General features: G+C 44.0%; 1 protein-coding gene across 2 annotated transcripts in view; it reads right to left on the bottom strand.

Moving 5' to 3' along the window:
• The window catches only part of AGBL1 (AGBL carboxypeptidase 1), a 413,737-nt gene that overhangs the window by 369,345 nt on the left and 31,735 nt on the right, over positions 1 to 12,657 (bottom strand). For both annotated transcript variants that reach the window (XM_083586327.1, XM_083586328.1), the window contains exon 5: positions 11,726 to 11,819. In XM_083586327.1, coding sequence (XP_083442453.1) covers positions 11,726 to 11,819 — 94 coding nt within the window. The remainder of the gene's footprint in view (positions 1 to 11,725; positions 11,820 to 12,657) is intronic.

A 12,657-nucleotide genomic window follows, 5' to 3' on the forward strand; every position in this document is an offset into this window, starting at 1 on the left:
AAAACTTCTCTCTGTCCACACCAGGCGTAAACTTGTACACCTTCATTCATGTCCCTCCTCGCTCCCCTTTTCTCTCACAGCTTAAAAGCTGCAAATGTTTTAGAAAAAGAGGTGCTGGAACTCACTGTGAATGCCTCCCTTGTTGTCTTATAATGGCAGTGGTGCCCACCTAAGAGATGCTGGAACTGAGTTGTGGCTGGGGAAAAAGCCCTGGTTGTAACCTTTCCTTATATTCATAGTAGATGGGAAGCTGCTGTGTCGCTCTTGCCTCCATGTATACAAAGCAACATGCAATTCTACTGTGACATGCATTCGACTACAAGCTGTTGTGCCCCAATTAGTGGGGAGGTTCTGCCTTGTACACACGCCATCCTTCTCAAGAAAGTGCTTTCCTTTTCCTTTCCTCTTTTTTTTCTTTCTTTCTTTGCTTAGCAGGATGTTCTATTCTAAATCCCATGTGCCAATCTGAAAGGAAAACTCACAAATCTGCCTGTGACCTAGCCAAAAGTACGTATTTTTGGAGTTCTCCTCTGGGAACTCCAACAGGGGATCAAGTGAACTGTACAGTAACTTCCAAATAAGTGGGCATTAACTAACAGTGAGTTCTTGACTGCATTCCAATAGAATTGTGTGTTCCTGTCCAAGTAAACACCCAAGCAGCTCAGCACAATTAATGAGAAATCAGCAACTAACAAGGGGAATTAGGGCTGATTTGCTTCCCGCTTCACCTCCAAAACTGCTGCCAGATAAACATATGTATAAAGCTGTCCGAAGACTATTCCTCAAAATGTACCGATCCTTGGCAGCCACACTTGTACGTTGCCAAGGAACTAATCAGTGTGTCAGTGCACCGAGTTCATTTCTCATGCTCAAAATATTGGCTGGCAGAGACCGAGGGAAGAAGGGGCACTCTTGGGTTTCCAACTTCTGCTCAAACATTGGGAGGCAGAGGCTAGTTCAACCATAGCAGAATTTCACAGCTTGAGCAAACAGTGTGGTCTTCTGGAAGCAGCCAGTAGGGTGGTGGTGTCAACGAAACCTCTTGTCACCAGCTCCTCTGCACTTTCTGAGGCGGGAGGGACAACACTGGCATGGTGCAAATGTGTTGGGTTGACTCCACCAGTGTGTTTGTCCCACGCTGCCCCCATCACAGTCTTGACCCTGTCCCTTTTGGGAAGCTGTGGTGCCACCAATGGTGGGTGGTCAAGTAAGCACCGCCACGCCGACCACTACTGATGACTTCAAAACCGCCATTAGTTTACTCCTCTCTGGCCTTGTTTGAGAACTTGAGAAGCATGCTGGATCAGGCTAGTGGCCCTTCTAGTCCAGCTTCCTGTTCTCACAGTGGCTGACCAGATGCTTGTTGGAAACCGATAAGGAAGACCTGAGCACAAGAGCACTTTGCCCGCCTAGCAATTGGTGTTCAGTGGCATACCGCCTCTGACAGTGGAGGTGGAACATGGCTGTTGTGGCTAATAGTCAAGGTTGGCCTTCTCCTCCATGCATCTTTCTAACCCTCTTTTAAAGCCATCCAAGTTTATGGCCACCACAGCCTCCTTTTTTCTTTGCCTGTTACCTTTGGTCCCCCAGCTTCAGCTATGTGAAGGTCTCCTGCTCTCTTCTGTAATGCCTCTAATCTTTCTATTTTGCCTCTGGGGATGCTTAAGGAATTTGATCTTCATGACTTCATATACAAAATTAGCAGATCCACATCTCTCAGTCTAATGTGTACCCGAGAGCTTAAACTATCCATTGGATTTTATGCTTCTCTGCCACGGGTATCTCCTTTCAGTGTTTTTCAGTTCATTTGCTATTATTTTCTGAGCTGCTTTTCTGTTTTCCTAAGCTCTTTTTATTACATTGTGTGCATCGCCTTGAGACATATGTGTGGAAGATGACTAATAAAAAATAATTTAAACATGTCCAATATGCCTTTTAAATGCATACATTTGGAGAAAATGTGCATTTAAAAGCACATGTTGAGAGAGAGAGAAATACAGTATACAGTTAAATAGATCTTAAACGTTATTTTGTGAGGAATATTCTTTTTTCAAATTGCAGATTAATGTAGAAACAGAATGGAATCCTGGGTTTAAAATGTGGAAGAATCATAGAGCTATATCCATTCCTAATTGGCTCCCTCTCAGGACAAAAATCTTTCCCAGAACATCTATGTGATCTTCTATGATATGTGCTGCCACCTAGTTCTGTTCCTTTAGACCTCGGCTCAAAAACATGAATTTTCATTTGGCTTAAGCTCTTAATCTTTATTCCCAAGTGAAATGCACATTAAATGCTCATATAGCTGCCTCTGATCATGTCCGTTTCTAGTTACCCTCCTTCCTTTCCCACCCTTAGTCAATCAGAAGTTCCCGTCGCCCATGTCAAAATTAGATGGAAAACTCCTTGATGCAAGGATTGGCTATTGGCTTTGAAAAACACCATATACAGAGGGTGGTGAACCTCTAGTTCAGAGACTGAATAAGTCTGGAACTGGGGACTCTATTCACTAGCCCTGCTTTGAGTGTTTTGGCCTGCCTGGAACATGTCTTGAACCCTGATAATGCTTCTTGCTCGCCTGATTGGAGGGTAGAGAGGGATGCTTGAGTGTGAGAGGAACTAGTGCATTGCACAAGGTAAAATTTGCATTCAAAGCTCCCCTCACCTTTGCCTCTGTCCCTGTCCACCACTGGCATGTCCAGCCTGGAAGGTTGTCCAGAAGAGAACGTGGTTCTCTGTCTGGAAAAGATTCTCAACTTCTGATATCCAGTGGTGGTGCATTCTTCACCATGGTTGAAAAATTTCAGTCATAGCAAATCATCGCATAACCATTCTGGTCACTTTGCTTCTGCCCACCCTCCACAACCACAAAATACAGCTGCAAATCCCAAGTTCGCTTTACAGATTGAGTTGTATAGTGCTATCTATGCGCATAGCATTTTACGAAGTACAAGAGGACAGATCCCGAGGTACCTACAAATGTTATTTTCATCTCCTCAGTTCACTTTCCTCTCTGTCACAACTTGCCCTTAATCAAGATGCCCCCTTGGCTCTGGGCAATATCCACTCAACCTTTCAGTAAAGAGAGGGCAGTGCACTTTGAGCTTATGCCTGTCTTTTCTAAGACAGCCTCTGTTGTCTCGCTTCACAGAGGAACAGGAACTGCTGAAGCACCAATAAACAGCGTTTGAGGATAAGCAGGAGTGCTGATCGCTTATTCCTGCCATAAATTACCTTGTAACCCCAACGCTAAGTATTGCTTGCATCCGAAGGCCCACCAGTGCCTCGCTGCTCACAATATTAGAAGGCCATCCAGCAAGATTTGACACTTCTTTGAAAGATTGCCACCAGCAAGTTTATTCACTGACGACTATGAATCGCATAATGTTAGAAATGGCTGAAAAATCCGCCCCTATCTGATCCAAGGCGGGGGAGTACATTTCTGATGGGGAATAATGAGCCATTTGGCATGCATCCCAAAAAAGGTCAATTGGGGCATGGGTGAACCTCCATCTAAATAGCCCAGGGGCTGATGCCAGTGAAATAAATAGCACCATGTATCTTGTTACTACATGCTAGCAGGCTTAGTAAATAGCTCTTGTCTCGGTGATTGACAGGGCTGGCTCTCGAAGTGACCTTGGCTTAACCGGGAGATGGTTGGCCACCTTCATGGGATGGGATCTATAGACATCTCTCAGGAGGGGTGAGCTGTGCATTCCATATTCTTGGAACCTAACCAAATAGCAAGGACCATACATGCCTTTTTGAGGGAAAGCTGTCTGCTCCTTCCTTCCAGCCAGAGGAGAGATTTCTGAGTGAGTGCAAGAACTAAAGGGCGGCTGCATTTGTCCGGAGTTAGGAGTAAATGGGCATATGAGGATTAGGGATGGGTGAATACGTCAATTTCAGTTTCTCATGTTTCCTCTCTTAAAGTTCAGCAACCCACATCAGTTTGCAATTAAACTACAAAGTCCTCGTGAAAATTCAACAGCGTTTTAGAGCTAATTTCTCCAAACATACTACTGCTACTACTACTACTACTACTACTACTAATAATAATAATAATAATAATAATAATAAAGTTTCACTTAATAATCCTGAGCTGGTAAATAGCATTAGTCAGGAGTTTTAAGATTTTTTTCAAAGAAAAAATACACCAGAGGTCGCTTGGTCTATTATATGGGATGTGAGTTAGGCATGTACATGCAGGTCCCATAGAACCATAGAGCTGGAAGGGACCACAAGGAGCATCTAGTCCAACCCCCTGCAATGCAGGAATTACAGCCGAAGACCCTGACATATAGCCCTCCAGCCTGTTTTAAAACCTCCAAGGAAAGCAAGTCCGCCACCACTATCCTCACGCTCACTATCCGGAAATTCACTTATCTGCATGTAAAAGACGATGCTCAAACCTCACTGTACATTCCACAGATTCAGATAGCTAATTGGCTGCTTTCCTTATTTCTTTGTTTGTTTACTGGTTGGTGGCAGCCATTTTGGGGCGAAAACCACGGAGAGTGTGATCAGATGAATCAGAGAACAGGAGAGATCAGATAACCGTTTTTTCCCCTTTTGTTTCTCTTTTTCTGATTGGCTGCAGCCATTTCAGGAGGAAACCATGGAGAGAGGGAGGAAAGAGATTGGACAAATTCCACATTAGAAACATTTGCATAGGAAATAATGAAACTGTGGACTCGTTATGCGAATGCTCACCTAACAAATGATTTCCAGGGAAAGCATCGTAATTGTTAAGTGGGACCTTCATGTAAAAAAGGTATAATTATTTTAAAAGTGTCAGAAATACAGAAAAAGAATATTCAGCAAGAAACTCAGCTGAAAACTAAAATTAGCACTTAGATTTTTCCATTGAAATATGTGGAATTTTACGGCCACAATCCGAAGCACCCTAAACACATTTACTTGAAAGTAAACCTCATTGAACACAGTGGGACTTGGATCTGAGTAAGCATGCAGAGGGTTTGCACTGCACAGTGTCTACATTTGACTGAATATTTTTAATGGAATTTACTTCCAAGTAAGTGGGTTTGGGATTAAGGTACTTGTCTGTGAAGTTATCACGCAAAGATTGCTCTGACTATTCCCAGGATAATGACTGCAAACTTTTGCATTAATGAAGCTCTCAATTGAATGAATTTTCCAGCAGCGTCAAACCTGCTGTTTGGAAGGCCCCAAACCAGCCAGCCATGCTCTGTAATCTCCTAGCCACACTGGTGCATGTCAGATTCCCATTATATATCTGCTTCTCTGGAGCCATAAAGTGCCTCTATGGCTAAACGCTATTCTAATCACAGGCAGCAATCCAGCAGGAAGGACAGAGGGAGGGCAAACAGGATTTGCTTACTCAGTTAAGTGTAGCAGGGACCCATCAATCATGTCTTCAGTAGCTGCAACTGTCTGAGGCCATGCACTTCAAGAGCCAATGAATTTCCAGGCCCACTGCTTTGCAAAAGCACGCACATGCACGTACGCCATGACCCCAGCTCTTAAGAGGCACAGCACATAAATCAAAGAGGAATTTTCCTTAGGATGCTTTGAATGTCTAGGACACACGTGGGTATCATTCATTGAACTGCTCGTTGCCTTCAGCTTTGAATACTAAATGTCTACATCCCCGAGTCTTGTTCGCTGAAAAATACATGGCCAGATATTTAAAAGGAAGGAAGTTGTATGATCAGATGGTTGTTCAGCTCTCAAATAAAGCAGGGTGGATTGTGGCCCAAAACTGTAACTTTATAGATTTGGAACAACTAGAGAGAGCAAAATGTTACCAGAAGGATGACAGTGTTACATGTGTTGTGGCAAAAACCAGGAAGGAGTTTTGTGGAATTCAACTAAGGGTGGAATTCAACATCACACTCTTCCAATTGCTCCATCTGCAGATGCATTCCAGTCTGCCAGACAGAACGATCCCCTGCACTGTTTGGGGGATTCTCCTGACGCTCCCCAGAGCGAATTTGGGGTTGGGGGCAGGGAGGGGGAGGGGGAAAGCCGAAATGCGCGAGCAGAAAAGTCCTTGTGCTTTTCCTTCCACTGACAGAGCTGGCTAGGTTTAATCCCACCCTAGCATATTTATTATGGGATAAGCTTTCACAGACCAGAGTGCACTCCATCAGGTGCATGAAACATAATCCTAAATTGGCAGGAATAGATACGTTAGAGGTGATGTGAGTTGAGCAGCTAATTTGCAAAGCAACTAGTCATTGTGCACATTCACCATGCATTTAATCAGTTCATATCATAAAGAGGGAATTGGGCATATTTCCTGCTCAGTAAGCAATGGGTTGTATTCTGTGCTGGTCCTGCTCAGAGTTGACCCCTTGAAATTAATGGACATTAATAAATTGGGTCCCTTCATGTCAATTGACCTCAAAGAATCCTTGAAGCTGACTTTTTTTAAGGATCTTGAGTGTTGTTAGGAGACCTCTATTCTGATCACAGACCTAAAATTTCCAGAGTTTCTTGTGGAGAGGGACTGACTGTTAAACAACTTTGGGAATTGTAACTCGGGGGGAGGGGGAAAATAGGGGTCTCCTAACAGTTCTCAGTGCCCTTAATAAAGTACACTTCCCAAGATTCTTCTAAAATGTTTAAAGTGGCATCATAGTGCTTTAAATGTATCATATGAATGTGGCCTTAATTGGATATAGCACTCCATATCGCTCTATACCGGGGTAGTCAACCTTTACACCTACCGCCCACTAATGCACCTTTCTTGATGGTAAAATTTCCTTACCGCCCACCAGTGCTGGATGGAAGGAGGATTCTGCTTGTGCCATAGAACCCCCTACCGCCCACCTAGAATTCTGAAACGCCCACTAGTGGGCAGTAGGGACCAGGTTGACAACCCCTGATCTATACAGTGGTACCTCAGTTTAAGAATAGCCTTGTTTACGAATTACATATTTGGCATACAAACTCCGCAAAACTGGAAGTAGTGTTCCGGTTAGCGAACTTTACCTTGGTCTATGAATGGAAGCCGAACGGTGGAAGGACACTGGCAATGGGAGGCCTCATTAGGGAAAGCACACCTCAGTTTAAGAACAGCTTTGGTTTAAGAACGTACTTCCAAAACGGATTAAGTTTGTAAACTGAGGTACCACTGTACAGTGGTACTTCTGGTTGTGAATGGGATCTGTTCTGGAGGCCCATTCGCAACATCAGCAGAACGCAACCCGCGTTTGCGCATGCGCGGGTCGCAATTTGCCGCTTCTGTGCATGCACGTGACATCATTTTGTGCATCTGCGCATGTGCGAGCGGTGAAACCCGGAAGTACGGTAACCCTTTCTGGTACTTCCAGGTCGCTGCAGGATGCAACCTGAAAACATGCAACCTGAAGCAAATGTAACATGAGGTATGACTGTACAGTGGTACCTCGGGTTAAGTACTTAATTCGTTCCGGGGGTCCATACTTAACCTGAAACTGTTCTTAACCTGAAGCACCACTTTAGTCGCCAGAGCACAATTTCTGTTCTCATCCTGAAGCAAAGTTCTTAACCTGAAGCACTATTTCTGGGTTAGCGGAGTGTGTAACTTGAAGTGTATATAACCTGAAGTGTATGTAACCCGAGGTACCACGTATGTGTATGTAGGAATGTAATGTTCCCTGAGGATGAGCATGCAAGGCTTAGCTGCATGGTAGATGGTCCCAGCTACAGCAATCTGCACACATTCAAAAGCCACATGAATGAGGTTTGCGTTACACACCATTGGAGGGGTGTGTATGGAAGTAATCTTTGGTGGAGAAAATTTGACCAAACGTTTTGAGAAACAAATCACTACATTTGAAGGAAACAGAGAATTGACAGGAATCTGATCTTTTCACATTAAGCTCATGAATCTGCAGATAAGATACATTGATCTACATGCAATGAGAATAAATACTGAACACCTTGTGTGCCAAATGTGCGCTCAGTGGAAGAAAAGTGACCTAAGGGGTGTTTGTGGGGTTTTGTGGGGTTGGAGGGGGATTATGATGATTCAGAGAGAAAATCATACTGAGGAAAAGGCAACTCTGTAAAACTCTGGCAGCCTTTCTCTACACTTCTGGAACAATGAGGAAAAGGAGAAGATAGATGTGGAAATGATGTGCTCATTAATGCAAGTTATAATGTGAAGAACGGTCTTACGACCGGAGATAAGTAATGGGAGTATCTTGAATTCTTACAAAGGTAATACATGAATTGAAAGCAGATACGATGACATTAATATGTGGCATTAAAATCTTTCATTATGATAAATGCTGTCTTGCGGAAGAAACTTTGAAAAATAAAGGTGAAGAACCAAACTCTATCTTATGTGAATGTTTGGCTCCAGGTGCTTCTTGGGCTCTTTCTACTCTCCTCCACCCCCTTTAATCTGTTCTTTGATAGGTTAACTTCCTTTGATGTTTCGTTATATGTATTTGCTGTGCTGTTGAGTGAATTGCAAGTTTCCTTTTGATGATACGGCTGCTGAGGATTGCAACTCAGTCTTGTCACTTTTATTATTTGTTTGTTAAAACATTGATAGCCCATCCCTCCCCCACCTTAAAAATATGTCTTTGAAACAACAGAGACAAGTAGAACGCAATCAACAGGAACATAACAACTGCAGCACAACAAAGACCTCAAAATCAGCAAAGATAACCACTAAATAAAGCCGTAGTGGGAGACCCCAAATTGGGGCTCAAATGCAGCACTCCAAGTCTCTCTATCAAGCCCTCTAAACTCTCACCAGACCACACCTACAGTGGCCCTGTGTCACACCCTGAATGCTTTTGCCTGGCTGGAATGGGTCCTTGAACTCTGATCATGCCTCTTGCTTGCCTGGATGGAGAGTAGAGAGGAGTGTTATCAGATGGTAGAGCATGAGACTCTTGGGACTCAGTTAGTAAAGAAACAACGATTTGAATGCACTATAAACATGCAACACCAGATGGTGCCAGAGAGCAGGACATTTTTATACACAATTTTACATAGGGGTTTTTTAAAAAAAAATGTTATAACGATTTAATTTCTGACTTATTTATAGAGTTTTTTCTTGCATTGCAAGATGATGAATTAGATAATCCTTGTGGTACCTTCCACTGACACCAAGCAGGCGTTTTCATTGTACTCTTTTCAGAAGTGGCTAAAAACATATTTCTTTAGGAAAGTCTACCCAGATGTGTAGAATGTTGACATGCATTTTAACCTGGGTTTGTTTCCTTCCTTCCTTCCTCTCTTTCTTTCTTTTTTCTCTTTCTGTCTCTCTCTGTTTCTTTCTTTCTTTTTGGCTTATTATTGGTTTCTAGTTATTCTTTTAATGTTTTATATGACTGTTTTAAACTGTTTTTGTTCATAATTTTATTTTATTCTTTTCTAAAGTACTCTGAGGTTTGTTTACAATCAAACAGTATATATATATATATAAAATAAATAATGCTCCAACCACATTTGCCTCTGATCCTGTCCACCAGTGGCACATGGCCCTTGGGAGGTTGTTCAGAAGGGAATGTGGCCCTTGTGCTGGAAAATGCAATGCAGAATCGCCATGAAATGAAGGTTCCACTGAACAGCCATCTCTTTTCTATGTGGCTGAACAGGCATTGTCGAGAAAAAGAAAATGCATGGTGTTCACTCAGTTTGCTGCCCAGGTCCTGCTATCTGTTGGTGTCCCTCCTCTCCTGTCTTACGATGCTTCATCTTTAAACTGGGCTTGGGCCAGAGACCCCTTCAAAGAGAGGGCTCCTTCAAACTGGAGACTGACTTCTGTAAACTAGGCCACATGGCAAACCTAGAAGGCAGCAGGGTGCCCTGACAGCTGCCTGAGTGTGCTGGGTGCAGGTGAAACATTCATTTCATGGCGATTCTGCATTGCCTTTTCCAGCACTATGTGAAAGAAAAATAGGACACAGCGTTGCATAAAATGCACATGTGCACTGTCCAGACTTTTTCCCACCAACCCCAGCCAGTGTGGCTGTTTTGACTACTTCAGCACAACCCTATGATACTGATGGGACTTGTAGTCCAAAACATCTGGAGTGCACCGGGTAGAGTAACACCTTTATTGGAACCAATGACTACGGTATTGTTTTTATTATTGCTATACAAATTATTAGGGACGCGGGTGGTGCTGTGGGTTAAACCACAGAGCCTAGGACTTGCCCATCAGAAGGTTGGTGGTTCAAATCCCCACGACGGGGTGAGCTCCCATTGTTCGGTCCCAGCTCCTGCCAACCTAGCAGTTCAAAAGCACGTCAAAATGCAAGTAGATAAATAGGTACCGCTTCAGCAGGAAGGTAAACGGCGTTTCCGTGCGCTGCTCTGGTTCACCAGAAGCGACTTAGTCATGCTGGCCACATGACCCGGAAGCTGTATGCCGGCTCCCTTGGCCAGTAAAGCGAGATGAGCGCCGCATCCCCAGAGTCGGTCACGACTGGACCTAATGGTCAGGGGTCCCTTTACCTTTATACAAATTATTATTGCTGTAGCTATTACTATCATCATCATTATACAGCAATGCTATGTTCTTCTTGCATCCAGCCATCTTAGGGGCATCTCTATTATTGACATATTATTATCATCATCATCATTATCACAATTGTAATTTTGCAGTGCAATGTTCTTCTTGTGTTATTATTATTATTGCTGTTATTATTGTTGCGATGATTCAGCAGCACTGTTATTATTCTTCAGGGGCGCTATGTTCTTCTTGCATCTGTCCATCTTCAGCACATCTTTTCCACAGTCGCCCATGTCTTGAGCTTTGATATTTCTCGGCGCGCCTCTCCTCTTGCTTCCTGCCACATCAAAGCAGCAAGAGAAGCAGAAGCAGGCGCAGCTCTGGGTCACGTGCACCTTCTCTTTTATAAGGCGTGCACGCCTTGTAAATCTCGCTCTGGGAACTGGCTGGGGACAGGACCAGAGCAAGACAGCTGTGTGGCTAATTTTAACTTCACACTGGAGAGTCACAGCAGCTTTCAGACTTGGCAAGGGAGAAAAAGGCACTAAAAATAAATAAATAACAGGGTCTCTCTGACCCTTGAGGTTTTTAGTGGGAGATGCATCTGCAAGGCAGCTTACTGTGTTATCCATTCAGTATCCAATTCCTGCTCCTGTTTCCATGACATTTAGGGGACGGGCTGCAACGCAGCGGTAGAGTTCATGGCTTTGCATGCAAAAATTCCCAGTTTCAATGCACTGTATCTCCAGACAGGACTGGGAAATGCTCCTGTCCGGAGCCATAGAGAGCAATGGCCAGTCTATGTAGACAAAGCATAGGCAACATGATGTTTTCCAGATGTAGGCTACAGCTCCTTTCATCTGTTAAACGGTCTCCCTCAGGAGGTTGTGGACTGCCCTTCCTTGGAAGTTTATCAGCGGAGGTTGGATGGCCACCTGTCATGGATGCTTTAGCTGAGATTCCTGCATTGCAGGGGGTTGGACTGGATTAGCCTTGCAACTCTACACTTCTATGATTCTACCTCTGATGTTGGCTGCAGCTTATGGGAGTTGGAGCATCTACCCCTGACGTAGAGACATATCTGAGCTTGGTGAGCTAATAGTCTGATTTCCTTTATGCATGTGGACATCAACACCTTGGCTTAATTTGGGCTGGCACCTTAACATAAGGGGAACATTTACCTCTGTTCACTCCCCAGCCTGTCACTTTGGTCTTAATACTTTTGCCACACACACACACATACACGTCCAGAGAAGGTATCCCAGAAAGTCCCCCCACTACCTTGTCGTTCTGGTGTGCTTCTTGGTGTAAGGTGTAATGACTTTGAAGAGCAGCTCCATGGCTCCATTCACTCCCAACATGGTTCCCACGGTAACTGTGCAAAGGAAGGAAATAGGCAGTCAGGCTAAAACTGGAGGGGGGGGGAATAGCATGGTTTTGGAATCATAGCCTAAGAAAGTGGGCTTCTGGGGTTGTTAACAAATTTCTGGCTCTCTCAGCAATCTTATTATTATTTTTTATTTGTTTATCCAATTTCTATCCTGCCCTCCCTCTCAAGGGAGCCCAGGGCGGCAAACTACATAGCAGTAAACAGTTTAAAACAAATAAAAACATCCAAACATATTTCAAAAATAAAAACCTCTTTTCAGACCGAGGAAATCTGTAAGGGAATGAGAGCAGTCTTAAAGGGTTGAAGCATTTATCCATCTGGCCCCACTATCCTGCCCCTTGACTTGCTAGTTTTCAAACTGTGGGTTCAGGAACAGGCCCAGAGTCAGCAGGTGGTACTCTCAGGTGGATGCTAGGGCCCTAGCAGAGCTTAGAACTGATGCCTGTCCTTGGGGCCCCATTATAATAATCCTTTTTCTTGTGCACTGATGAGCACCAGGCACTGGGCCTGGAAAGCTGTGGCCATTTTTATTTCCCACAATGCATTGCTCTGGGCAATGGAGGACACTAATGCGGTGGCTCCCAGTCTTCATTAGAGGACACTTTGCCCAAGGCTTCTTCAAATCTGGAATCAGCCCTTTTGGTGAAACCTGGGGAATTACTCAGTCAGGTGTTCTGTAACTTCCCTGAAAGAGTTTGCCCACTACAGGAAGATATTTCCCTGCTATGCTCAGCAACATGATAAAGTTGGGTGTATTAGAGTTTAGTCATATCTCAAAATGGCAGACTTGTGGCCAGCACTCTGTGTGAACTCTGTGTTCAGT

The sequence above is a fragment of the Podarcis filfolensis genome, assembly GCF_964270895.1.
Source record: "Podarcis filfolensis genome assembly, chromosome: 14".
Classification (NCBI taxonomy): Eukaryota; Metazoa; Chordata; class Lepidosauria; order Squamata; family Lacertidae; genus Podarcis; species Podarcis filfolensis.